This window comes from Pagrus major, chromosome 18 (assembly GCF_040436345.1).
Source record: "Pagrus major chromosome 18, Pma_NU_1.0".
Taxonomy (NCBI): Eukaryota; Metazoa; Chordata; class Actinopteri; order Spariformes; family Sparidae; genus Pagrus; species Pagrus major.
This window is the reverse complement of record NC_133232.1, coordinates 26,644,896-26,658,563: the sequence shown is the minus strand read 5'-3', so window position 1 is coordinate 26,658,563 and position 13,668 is coordinate 26,644,896. Positions and strand designations below refer to the sequence as shown.

At 42.8% G+C, this 13,668-nt stretch overlaps 1 protein-coding gene across 1 annotated transcript; it reads right to left on the bottom strand.

Annotated features, from left to right (window-relative positions):
- Positions 1–5,879: 5,879 nt before the first annotated feature.
- On the bottom strand, positions 5,880–12,126 carry LOC141012800 (zinc-binding protein A33-like). The gene is made up of 6 exons (XM_073486326.1): positions 11,472–12,126; positions 10,705–10,800; positions 8,534–8,767; positions 8,308–8,330; positions 7,574–7,689; positions 5,880–6,807 (listed from the first exon to the last, which is right to left on the bottom strand). The coding sequence occupies exons 1-6, from the start codon at positions 11,994–11,996 to the stop codon at positions 6,242–6,244; spliced, it is 1,560 nt and encodes a 519-aa protein (XP_073342427.1). The 5' UTR covers positions 11,997–12,126; the 3' UTR covers positions 5,880–6,241.
- Positions 12,127–13,668: the final 1,542 nt, after the last annotated feature.

The window sequence follows — 13,668 nt, the reverse complement described above, 5'->3', positions numbered from 1 at the left end:
TTTTCACCTTGACCCCCGCTGAACCAATGAAAAACAGGGACGGATGATGGAGGGAGTGGCAGCAGAGCAGTAATGTAGAAGTGAAGGCTTGTGTTACTGCATGATGATCGGCCAGCAATAATATCTAATTACAGATCAGGACAGTCAGAGGAGAGAGGGGTTGGCCTGGACACGACACTGACAGGTAGAGTCTTAAATCCAGCCGTCTATGGTTAACGTAGAGGCAGATGACGCACAGTGATTAAACTGACATGGATAACAGATACGTTTTATTTGGGTCAGACTAATTGTCATTATTTATTTGTTTGTAATAGTAGTCACAGATGACCAAACTGCTCATTTGGCCCAAGAGAACGCATTAACCTTGCTTAACTGGACATTGACAAAGGAAAACTGTGCGTATCTGTGACCGGTAAACACAAGACTCCAACACAGACACACAACACAGACAATCACATGATTAACTTGGCAAATACTGATTTAAAGAAAAGGTCACATGTGAATTCATCGTTATTTACACGTGAACTGAATATTTTCACATGCAAACAAAAATTGTAACGTGTGAAAAGAAAATCATTTTGCATTTTAAGTGGACAATTTCACAAGTGATTGGCCTCTTTTCTGTTGCTCTGCCTTGGGAGTTTTCCCTCATCTAAATTGAAAGTCTTATACTCGAGAAGGTGTCGCCTCTTATAGCCCCGTGAAGCAAATAAGTGATTTGTGATATTGGGTTATATAGAAAAAATGACTCGACACAACTGGAAAACCTGATAACTGCATCACGCATGCATGCTGCGTGTATTCTGCATCGCCCTTTATATGAACTCTTGGTTTAAAGCTTTGTGTGGGCTGCAGTTGCTGTAAATTGGCTTCCATCTGGTTCATAACAGCTCAGAGTGAAGACCACTGAGGGGCAGAGTGATGCTGTGTTAGATCTGGGCGCCCTCTGGTGGATTCAAATGTAACAACAACCACCTCAGTCGGAAAATTTAATCATATTAAAATCTCATGCCAACTCTCTACAGTGTTTTCTCTGGTCATAACAAAACACACATTTCAGGATTAGATACATATTAGTTATAAAACGGTAAAAAAAAAAAAAAACACATGATGTTATTTTGTACATTGGATATAATTTCAAAACACACAGGATTGAGCACAGCAGGGTTGTTTACACACCAGTTTCACAGCCCTGCTCTAAGCGGCGGTTTCGCGTGACCATGGCAAGGAGCTATACACATTTGCGAAGCAACTTTTCTGTGTCCATGCCTGCATATAACTGATAATAGCACAGCAGACATGTAGCAGGTAACCCCTGTCTCCGGCTCCAAGACAAAGTAGTGATTGCTTTACTGCAGGTAACGTGCAGGTCACTGTCCTTTAGCACAACATGCTAATGAATTAACGTAGCTCACCGTCCGCTAACAACCGAGACATTTCACCCCGTCTCCTCGCCATGTTCACGGCCGAGCAGTGGTTCACCGGCTGGTTAGAAGCGATAAAATCTCAATATCCTAATTCATTTTCTCAATTCACTGTCATGTTTTAAAAGAGTGCTGATATGACAAATTAACATTTGGTAACATTAACATTATTGTGAATCCTAAGGCCAGTAAGCCCAACGTTGATAACTTCACATATAATGTTAGTTCAGCCTCATATTTACATCGACGGTTAGCGTTAGCTCATGTGCTAAACGGCCAAAGTAACACAAACTACACTGTTTTTTAAATACTTACAGCTCCATCATTGACAGTGGGTATGGATCCATCTTATAAGGGACAATCTTGTTGCCAGTCCAGCGCCCAGTCCTGACCCTGGTTGCTGACGCAGTCCGGCGTGAAGTGACTGGCACAGACCGTAACGCTTTTACTCACTGAAGCTGGGACGTTTCCCTGATAAATAAAATGCTTCGCTCTGATATCCTCTTTCGTAGGGAGGCCATGTAGCGAAACACGAGGATCCGTGCATCCGACGACAGAGCAGCAGTGCTCGGCTTTCGGGTTGAACACGGTAGCGGTCAGGCTGTTGCGTACAAGTGAAGCGAGAACGAGAAAATGGCGGATCCTCGTCCAGGTAGCTGGCGAAGTGTGGGAGGAGATAGCCAGCGCGAGGGCTGGAGTATGCAAAAGACCGGATTGTGACGTCACAATCCGGTCGAAATCCAAATGGCTCGTTTAGAGACCCAATCCCTGACTCAGCTGACAGACGCAGCACCGAGAGAAATGTTTTTTTTTACTGTGCAGTCCTGTAGCCCAAGTGAAGAGGCTACGGAAAAAGAACGGCGCAGATAAAAAAAGTAACCTGATGTTTCCATAATGTAGGCTAGTTGTCAACAATTGATGAGGGTAGATGCTTTACCTTGCCACTTTTATTGTTGTTGTTGTTGTTATCGTTGTTGCAATGTGATTTTACACCGCTTTGATCTATAAATAAAGTCATAATTCAATATCCCTGTTTCAGTGATTTTATAACGAGGATTAGGAAATCAATGCAGAAAAGGCTGCAGGAGTGTTTCCACGTCACATTAGATAGCAATCATATAACACATACTGAGAAATTAGTAAGTGCTATCAGAGGTGGGTAATAACGATTTACATTTGCTTCATTACATTTACTTAAGTAACTTTTTGGATAACTTGTACTTTTAAGAGCATAATTATGAATACAATAATGCAGTGTATATAGAACTGTAGGCTAACTGTAACGGATTGCCTTTACATTCTGCATAACATTCTCTGTGTTTGCCAGGTGCATGTACAGTGAATTTGGTCAATATCACTGTGTCACTGTGCAGTCACTTTTCGGCAGGGCCTGCCGAAAAGTGACTGCACCCTGTAAGTCCTTATTGCAAGGAGTGATATTGACCAAATTCACTGCACATGCACCTGGTTTCCTCTACTATTAATGCTGAAAAGACAGAGAATGTAACCCCTCCCAATCCAGAGTTACTGGGTGCAGTCCCTTTTTGGCAGGCCCTGCCGAAAAGTGACTGCACCCTGTAAGTCCTTATTGCAAGGAGTGATATTGACCAAATTCACTGTACATGGACCTGGTTTCCTCTACTATTAATGCTGAAAAGACAGAGAATGTAACCCCTCCCAATCCAGAGTTACAGGGTGCAGTCACTTTTCAGCAGGGCCTGCCGAAAAGTGACTGCACCCTGTAAGTCCTTATTGCAAGGAGTGATATTGACCAGATTCACTGTACATGCACCTGGTTTCCTCTACTATTAATGCTGAGAAGACAGAGAATGTAACCCCTCCCAATCCAGAGTTACAGGGTGCAGTCACTTTTCGGCAGGCCCTGTCGAAAAGTGACTGCACCCTGTAACTCTGGATTGCAAGGAGCGATATTGACCAAATTCACTGTACATGGACCTGGTTTCCTCTACTATTAATGCTGAAAAGACAGAGATTGTAACCCCTCCCAATCCAGAGTTACAGGGTGCAGTCACTTTTCAGCAGGGCCTGCCGAAAAGTGACTGCACCCTGTAAGTCCTTATTGCAAGGAGTGATATTGACCAGATTCACTGTACATGCACCTGGTTTCCTCTACTATTAATGCCGAAAAGACAGAGAATGTAACCCCTCCCAATCCAGAGTTACAGGGTGCAGTCACTTTTCGGCAGGCCCTGTCGAAAAGTGACTGCACCCTGTAACTCTGGATTGCAAGGAGCGATATTGACCAAATTCACTGTACATGCACCTGGTTTCCTCTACTATTAATGCTGAAAAGACAGAGAATGTAACCCCTCCCAATCCAGAGTTACAGGGTGCAGTCACTTTTCGGCAGGCCCTGCCGAAAAGTGACTGCACCCTGTAAGTCCTTATTGCAAGGAGTGATATTGACCAAATTCACTTTACATGCACCTGGTTTCCTCTACTATTCATGCTGAAAAGACAGAGATTGTAACCCCTCCCAATCCAGAGTTACAGGGTGCAGTCACTTTTCGGCAGGGCCTGCCGAAAAGTGACTGCACCCTGTAACTCTGGATTGCAAGGAGTGATATTGACCAAATTCACCTTACATGCACCTGGTTTCCTCTACTATTAATGCTGAAAAGACAGAGAATGTAACCCCTCCCAATCCAGAGTTACAGGGTGCAGTCACTTTTCGGCAGGCCCTGCCGAAAAGTGACTGCACCCTGTAAGTCCTTATTGCAAGGAGTGATATTGACCAAATTCACTGTACATGCACCTGGTTTCCTCTACTATTAATGCTGAAAAGACAGAGAATGTAACCCCTCCCAATCCAGAGTTACAGGGTGCAGTCACTTTTCGGCAGGCCCTGCCGAAAAGTGACTGCACCCTGTAAGTCCTTATTGCAAGGAGTGATATTGACCAAATTCACTGTACATGCACCTGGTTTCCTCTACTATTAATGCTGAAAAGACAGAGAATGTAACCCCTCCCAATCCAGAGTTACAGGGTGCAGTCACTTTTCGGCAGGGCCTGCCGAAAAGTGACTGCACCCTGTAAGTCCTTATTGCAAGGAGTGATATTGACCAGATTCACTGTACATGCACCTGGTTTCCTCTACTATTAATGCTGAAAAGACAGAGAATGTAACCCCTCCCAATCCAGAGTTACAGGGTGCAGTCACTTTTCGGCAGGCCCTGCACCCTGCACCCTGCACCCTGCACTCAGCATTAATAGTAGAGGAAACCAGGTGCATGTACAGTGAATTTGGTCAATATCACTCCTTGCAATAAGGACTTACAGGGTGCAGTCACTTTTCGGCAGGCCCTGCTGAAAAGTGACTGCACAGTGACACAGTGATATTGACCAAATTCACTGTACATGCACCTGGCAAACACAGAGAATGTTATGCAGAATGTAAAGGCAATCCGTTACAGTTAGCCTACAGTTCTATATATACTGCATTATTGTATTCATAATTATGCTCTTAAAAGTACAAGTTATCCAAAAAGTTACTTAAGTAAATGTAATGAAGTAAATGTAAATCGTTATTACCCACCTCTGATAGCACTTACTAATTTCTCAGTATGTGTTATATGATTGCTATCTAATGTGACGTGGAAACACTCCTGCAGCCTTTTCTGCATTGATTTCCTAATCTTCGTTATAAAATCACTGAAACAGGGATATTGAATTATGACTTTATTTATAGATCAAAGCGGTGTAAAATCACATTGCAACAACGATAACAACAACAACAACAATAAAAGTGGCAAGGTAAAGCATCTACCCTCATCAATTGTTGACAACTAGCCTACATTATGGAAACATCAGGTTACTTTTTTTTATCTGCGCCGTTCTTTTTCCGTAGCCTCTTCACTTGGGCTACAGGACTGCACAGTAAAAAAAACATTTCTCTCGGTGCTGCGTCTGCCAGCTGACCCGTAGTAGACCTACGCCCACTTCCTCCGAACTGATGCACGTTCCCGTTGGGGGCAGTCGTTTTTCGGCAAGCAGTCTCTTCTCGGCACTACACCGGCAGGTACAAAATATTGACTTAGTTGTCGAAACTTATGCTTAAGGGGTGGGGAGGCACTCCGGATATGCAAATATACATACTAAACCAAGGAAAAAGTGAGATTTGCATATGTCCCCTTTAAGTCTGGTTACACTAGCAATCAATATGCCTTACGCCTTTTCTAGTGAATTCAGTACCAATACACATTTTCTTATTGTCAAACAAAGTTGTTTGTTGGTCTGTCTTTCAGCCCGAAGCCCATTAATTTCTACTTAAAGGTGCAATATTTAAGAACTTTACTTGAAAACATCAAAAAAAAACAAAAAATTACTAAGATAGAAACTAGTGAAGTTTTATGACAAGAGCGAAGTGTTTGTGGGATCAAGTCAAACTAAACTACAGTGCCCCTCTCCAGGAACATGTAATCCAGTACAACGATGTGGCTCATTGATGTGTTTTTAATTTTTTTTTTTGCAATACAATAGAAATAAATGGCACAGAGGAGTGAGATATATGAGGCTAGGGATACACAGACATTTCTTGTTAGTAGGATCAATTCATTGTTGGTTTGGGTTTTTTCATAGGATTTGTTGACAATAAGAAAAATGTAGAATATCAACATCCATCTCCTCTAAAGTGTTATTTGTCTTCTGCTCAAGGAGTTTCATCCTCTTATTCAAGAATGTTGTCAGCATGTTTATCAGCACCACATCGTTAGAAAAGTCTTTATGATGAGGCAGATGTGTGAATGCTCTTAAGATGAGTCCATTATGAACCTGCTGTTGCACAGCGTCAGTCCTGTCTATCCCCAGTATGGCGTCACTATGGAGATTGGCTCCCGGTTGTGTCCGTTGATAATGGGCCAGGGGTTGAAGTACGGGAAAACTGGCTCTCTGAATTTAGCATCATAGAAGGTGAAGAGGTGGCTCATTTCTGCTGCATCATAAAACGCCACTATACCACGGCTATAGTCCAGATAGACCCCCACCCTCTTGGGGGGTGTGGTGGGATATACCAAGCTCTCCTCTGTGTCGGTGCATGCTTCATACTCGCTGGTGCCGTTACAGTTGTCCCTCAGCACCAGGGTCCAGAAGCCGTCCTCCGGGCAGAGGCTGATCTCCTCCTTCCTGTTGACGGAGGCTGTGGCCACGCCGAGACCCCACGCTGTCTTAGAGCCCACCTCCACCTCCCAGTAGTGTCTGCCAGAAGAGTAGGCATCAGTGCCCAGGACGATGTTGTAGAGGGTGAAGCGCTCTGGGTTGTTGGGCAGATTAGGCTGGAGTTTTCCCACCTGGACGCTGGTGCGACACGGGGAAACCCACAGGCACGGGTAGGCTGTGTCCGGGTCGAGGGACACTGGTGTGACAGCTAAGAGGGGAAAAAACAGTTAGAAATCTACGAATGCAACAACCAACATGTGTTTACAGAGAATGACCCAAGAAAGACTTCTTGGCAGTGACCTTCAACAAGATACTGAATGCCTCCCTGCTCAAATAGTGTAAGACGAGCTGGATAAGAGCATCAGCTACATGATACAAATGAAATATAAATGATATGGCGTCAAGACAGAAAACTGATGTTGGAGTTTCATTTGACACCATCATCAACAATGCATGATGACCTGTCATTGACTAATGACCCGAATAGACCCAAAATAAGTCTTTGCCAGTGAGGGAATGTAACTAAGTACATTTACTTAAATACTGTACCTAAATACAGTTTTGAAGTACTTTTCTCAAGTTTTTTCATTTTTTACTAGTACTTTTTACTAAACTGGTCTTTGCATACATGACTTCAACTGAACTGGCAGTTGAAATTAAGTCTGGACGGCAGATACAGTCATGTCCTCCGACTCACACAGAGCAGGTTGATACTAGACTGAACATATAATGAAAAGCACAAATACGTAACTTCTTTTAAAACGGGGACTCCACCAATTTAACAAGACAAAGTTAACATACTAGTGATGGAGCATCTTCTTTGGCTCTGCAAGAATTTAGGATTTTCCTACAAGTGGGACACGACTATTGTCTGGAGAAATGGTGTTGCAGTAGTTAAGTCAAAGATTCTTCAGCCTCTGCTGCATCGGATTTTGGCCGTCCTCCATGTTGTGTGCACATGTGTGTCTACATACCTGGCTGAATAATGGAGCTCATTTTCCTCCAGGTTCTGTACTGCAGAGGTCCCAGGAACTCAGCTGACTGCAGATTGATATCCACCTCTGGGGGGCGCTCGAACAAGCTCTCAACCCTGACAGAGAGAGCAAGAGATACAATCATTTAAAGGAGAAGGCAGCACAAGAGTGAAGTAAAACATCAGTTTTTGGCTGCTTTAGTCAATGAACATTACCAGTAAAGTCATGTTTATATGTATAATAAGAGTCCTTTCACTACTATCAAAGCAAGTGTACCCTTAACGCAAGTAATGAGATCCAACTCATCAAGGAAATTTGTATAAAGATATGATAGCACATATATTTAGTTTGTACTTTAAGCCATATCTTTGCTATGACATCTGTTCAAGAAGAAACATAAGAAACAAACTGACTAAACCTTTATGAAAGGAGATAGTGTCAGTTTTGAATTATTCTGTCATTAACAGTTAGACTTTATGCTTCCTGGTATGACAACGTGAGGCAGAGATGACTAAACCACAATCATGCCCCCACATCCTGTTTCTGCAAGACTTACAGCTAATCACGTAAACAAAACACCTTTGTCTCGTCACTTACACTCACAGACATTTTAAGTAGGGCAAGAGTCAAGTAGAGACAGAAGGGCATGTGACCTACAAACCTACAAGTGAATCAGTCACAATGACGGTAACAAAGTGTTGAATGATCTTGATAAGAGTCAGGATGATACTCACCCTCCTATGAAATCTTTGATTCCCTGAAACAGAGAACATAAAACAAGCCTGTGATGAGGAAATACTCTCTGATGTAAAATTCAGACAATATCTCTGGCAATGAGACAATATTCACAACAACAACAACAATAACAATATTCTTGGTATTTGCCTGCTGTGTTTTTAATCTTTTTTTTTTTTAATCTAGGTGTTTTTTAAAAATCATCCTCTCCCTGCTCTTTCTCACCTTTAGCTGCTCCGGGTTTTCCTCTTCCGTCAGCTTGAGGCGAAGCTGGTCGGCCGTACTTTCCAGCTGGCTGATTTGCTCCGTGGTCTGAGTAAGCGCCTCCTCCAGCTGGTTGAGTTTCTCCTCTTTCTGCTTCTGCAGTCTCTCCTTTATGCGCTCCTCCTCCTCCAGCAGAAACTCCCTCAGACGACTGAACTCTGCAGTGACCAGCTCCTCCAGATCTCCCGCTCTCTCCTGAAAACAGAGAGGAGCGAGAACACGGAAGAGGTTACGTGATGTTTCAACCTAAGGCCAAAGTAATCACATTCAACTCATCCATAAACAACTACTGTCAAAATGCTCCGAACACATTAATGCTTTAATATGATTACTCCACCGAATCCACCTACAACACTGACTCTACTGTTCTTCTGATGTAGCACAAACTGAGATATCGCCTGTCTCACTCCGTGGATTCTTCTACCTTGTCAACACCTGACGCCAACGTTACCCACAATGCAGCTCGGCCAGTTCAGTAGGTTATTCCGCCCTGTTGTACCTCGAGCCACTATGGCCTCAAGCAGAGATGAAGAGCAGCGAGCAACAGTGGTCTTTAGAGCTCAGCTTTAGAGATTTTTTGCATTTTCAACTTGACTCAAGTGACTCAAGTGTTTCAAGTGACACCACTTGTGAGGACACAAATGGTCTTACACCACTATTTCCACATATGCAGTCATACTCATACTCAGTCATACAGTTCATAGACTGCAAAACCTTTTGTGTCTTCACACTTTAATGTGTACAATTGGTGACATTTCCCTTTAAGTAATATAATCAAAGCAGGACTTTTACTTACTACTCACAAGAGTAACTTTTTTTTTTATTCCACTCATTCTTCTTCCTTTTCAAGACCTGGCGCCTAGATTACCCACAATGCAATTTAGCCACTGCGTGACATCACTGGAGTTAATTTATCAGATTACATGCAGCTTCCTCTGGAGCCACAAAAGGCTTTACACTTACTTGCCCTAAGTTGCCCTTTAAGTAACGGGTGTTTATACTTATAATCCATTCCTATACAGCATAACCATAACAGAAAATATTACGGTTTCAAGGTATGTGGTAGTACACAGTTACTATTATTATTATCAGTTGCAGTGATCCTTAAAGGAATGAAAATATGAGGGTTTTTTGGTTGAACAAAGGGTTTATAAGGCTTATACTTTCACGAAATATAACGTGCTGACAGACATGAAACTTGATGTAAACTTGAGAAATTACTTTTTTGAAAACACTAATCCAGTAGAATGTATTACAAAAAATAAGCAAAACACACACTGTATGATAATCGTCACATATGCCTTGAAAGCTGTATATCAGCGCAAACCAAGACAGAAGGTAGGCACGTTGAATGAGGGGCACTTACACAACACACACGCAAACACACACACACACACACACACAAGACGAATCGACAAACTTCCTCTCGGCCCTGTTGACCCACATCCTGTCAAACTGACGGAGAAACAGAGAAGTGAAAATCTGTGAATTTGCACATAAACTAGGTCAAACAGACAGACAGCCACGCACAGGAAACATATATGCTGAAACATTCAGACAGACACACAGCTGGGAGAGAGAGAGGGACAGTTTGTAGTAGCCTCCGGCAGAGATATGTGTTATCTGCTGCAGCAGACACCCCAACACAACACATACACTACACTCGTATCTGTGTTTGACACTCACACATAGAGACCTCTGTTTAAGGTGAAATTCTGCCAGCTGTTATCGCTTCCTGTGTGGGTGTGTGTGCCAGCTTTTGTACACTTGAACATGCTGATCTGGCGTGTGTGTGTGTGTGTGTGTGTGTGTGAGGAAGACAAACATGACGTGTCGTGTATGAATGTTTATTAACCACCTGTCTGATTGCAGCAAGGACCTCCGCGTTTGCCAAACATGAGAATCCCCACGTTCGACAGGTCGCTGAGTAACAATCTGTTATGTCACTGCTAGTCATGATCAGTGTGAGTCATCCGTCAGTCACGTCCGTCTGACAGGTAAAGGTGGAGGAACGCAGGTGATGTTGCTTAGCTACCAGAATTACTGGTTCTATTCAAAGGATGCACACAGACAGGTATTTTCTCTTCGCTTGGAACAACATTTCTGATAAACAATCACACAAATCTAAATACCTTAATGAGGAGGATCTTGTCATTGGTCTGACTCTGGAAGAGCGTGGCCTCCTCCGTCTGCAGCTGAACCCTCTCCAGAGCGACAGACAGCTTATCCTGTTGGTAGGCAGAAGAGACAGACGATCACATGCATGAAGCGGTGTCGCTTAAACAAGATTATACTTAAAAGAAGAGGTAATTTCATTGGTGTCTCCCTCTGAACAACAACTTCAATTGGAGTCATATGATGCCCAGCCCTTCCCTAACTGACCTCTCTGACATGAAACATTCAAACAAAACAGGAATTCAGCAACAGGGAGACATGTTGAAACAGACTGAGAGGCCTCTGTGAGTGAAACAAACGGACGATGTGAGGTTTAAAGTGTAGGGGAGTTCACAGAGGCCTGCTGGATTCCTGTAAAACACAAAGTAGCCAAAGGCAAACAGGGAGTTTTTTTTTTTTACTGCCATGTCACAGAAGTTTCTCTGTGAAAGCTCTGTGTGTTAATGTCAGAGCAGCAGATCTTTGTGTTTAATAAACTACGTTAAAGTTGACATTCAGGAAAGTTTGCCAGATCCTTCCAAGAACAAGTGGAGGAATGTAAAGAGCATGTTGCAGCACGGCACTCCCTAAAACCTGAGGTATGACTTTTATAGGCTTTATAAAAGAAAGAAGGCTACATGTCTGTGTAAACTGAGATCACTGAAGCCTAAAGAAGATTGATCAGAAAATGAATGAGACTGATCAGAGATCAGTGTGTCTAATCCCAGCCAGTGAGAGAGGGTACCTTGTAGTTTTCAAAAGCCTCATTAATAGGGATGACATTGTGGGTCTTGTGGTCCCGGGACATGCCGCACACCAGACAGATGGGCAGCTGGTCGTCCTCACAGTAAAGCTTCAGCTTCTCCTCATGCTCCTCGCACATATCCATACCGGGAGCCAGGCGCGGCCAGTGCCCGGTGGAGGAGGCCACGCTGCTCATGCTGGACCCGCGCTCCCGCTGCTCCGGCTCCTCCAGCGCACCCTCCAGGTCCCACCCAGTGATCCCCGAGGCCGTGTTCATGCCCCCGGCTCTCCTCACGCTCTCCACGACGTTGCACAGGAGCGAGTTGGGTCGCAGTTTGCGCCCGCACGACTTTCTGCACTTCGGGCAACTCGACAACTCGTCCGCCTTGGCTTCCCAGCACTGGATGATGCACACCTGGCAGAAGTGGTGTCCGCACTCGAGGATCACCGGGTCGCGGAACAGCTCCAGACACACCGGGCAGGTGAGCTCCGACTGCAGCTCCTCAAGCGCGTTGGCCTCCGCCATTCTCAGTCGCGCACATAGTCCTGAGAAAGAAAAAAGTGTCTGATGGCAACACAGTAACGAGCAGAGACTAGACTGTCCTTCCGTTCAGAGACAGAGGGAGTGGTCTGCAGCTGACGGCAGTGTTCACGGAAGAGACGGAGGGGAGGGCGTGCAGCAACAGGCTCGGAGCCGCCCGCCGCAGCTCCATGACGGGGCGTGTGGGCTGTACCATCCCCGAACCACAGCGGCGAACCACTCACATGTTACCTAATTAAATAAAGTACAGATTTGCTGTGAAGTACCGTACAGTAGATATACTAGGCCACCACTTTCTGATGGGCTTTGTCACGTTTTTTGTTTAGCTAGTGAGAAAACCAAACAAAGAAGGAAAAAAAAGTACCCAAAAGTGAATAAAAATAAAGATATTGTGTTAAAATGTTACTTTTTTTAAAAGTGAAAGTCACCCATAGGAATATTACGTGAGGAAAAGTCTCTGATAATAAATGTACTTAAGTATCAAAAGTATTCTTCTGGCAGTAAATAAGTCGAGGAAAAGTCTCAAAGTATCTGATAACAAGTGTACTTAAGTATCTTGAGTAAAAGTATTAAAGTATCTGATAGTAAATGTACTTAAGTATCTTGAGTAAAAGTGTTAAAGTATCTGATAGTAAATGTACTTAAGTATCTTGAGTAAAAGTGTTAAAGTATCTGATAATAAATGTACTTAAGTTTCAAAAGTTTTCTTCTGGCAATAAATGTAAGTATCTTGAGTAACAATCGTAATGTCTTCGATAGTAAATGTACTTAAGCATCTTGAGTAAAAGTCTTAAAGTATCTGATAGTAAATGTACTTAAGTATCTTGAGTAAAAGTCTTAAAATATCTGATTAAAAAAATACTAAAAAGTAATTTTGGTGCTAAATGTATATATGCTAATTTAAGATGAGCTGCTTTGGCTCTAATGCAGCAGTCCGCAAAGTATCCTAAGTATGCCGACACTTGTCAAATAAATGTAGGTGAGTAAATATTAAAATATTTGTAATGCAACCAAAAAGAAACTGTGACTTTAAATTTAAAGCCAAGGGAAACACAGCTGTTCCTGTTGATAAACATAGCCTGTGGTTGTAGCATAGCCTACCTGTTTAACAAGTGCCTCTTTATGAATGACTAAATTAAAACGAGTTGCACAAGGTCGTTTTTTAAATAGAGATTACAGTTGTTGGGCTACTAAGTATTTAGCCTACACACAACTAGCCTCATACTGTCAGGTGTAAGACAGCTTAACTGTTGTATAACCTACCAAAGTTACACATTTGAAGGTCTATGACATGTTAAAAACTGAAGAGTGAGCTAAAGCATTAATTAATTAAACACATCACAGTGTTTAGTAACGTAAATGTAAAGATTAAAGATCAAATTTACAAAAATAAAAGCATTAAAACCAATATAACTCCATGAAATTACAAAGTAGGCCTAGCTAACATTGGTTAGGTTAGCATAGTGAGCTAACACTCAGTCTAAACTGCATTAAAAGCTTACTAGCCTACTCATTATGAAATAGCCTACACATATTTTTGATCATGTACCCATAAAGTATGCACCACATAAAGGACTAGATGTTAGTTTAATGTAATATATCTACTTTTCTCCTACTGTTGGGCTACTTTTGGAAGTAATGCTATTAGCTGTGCTAA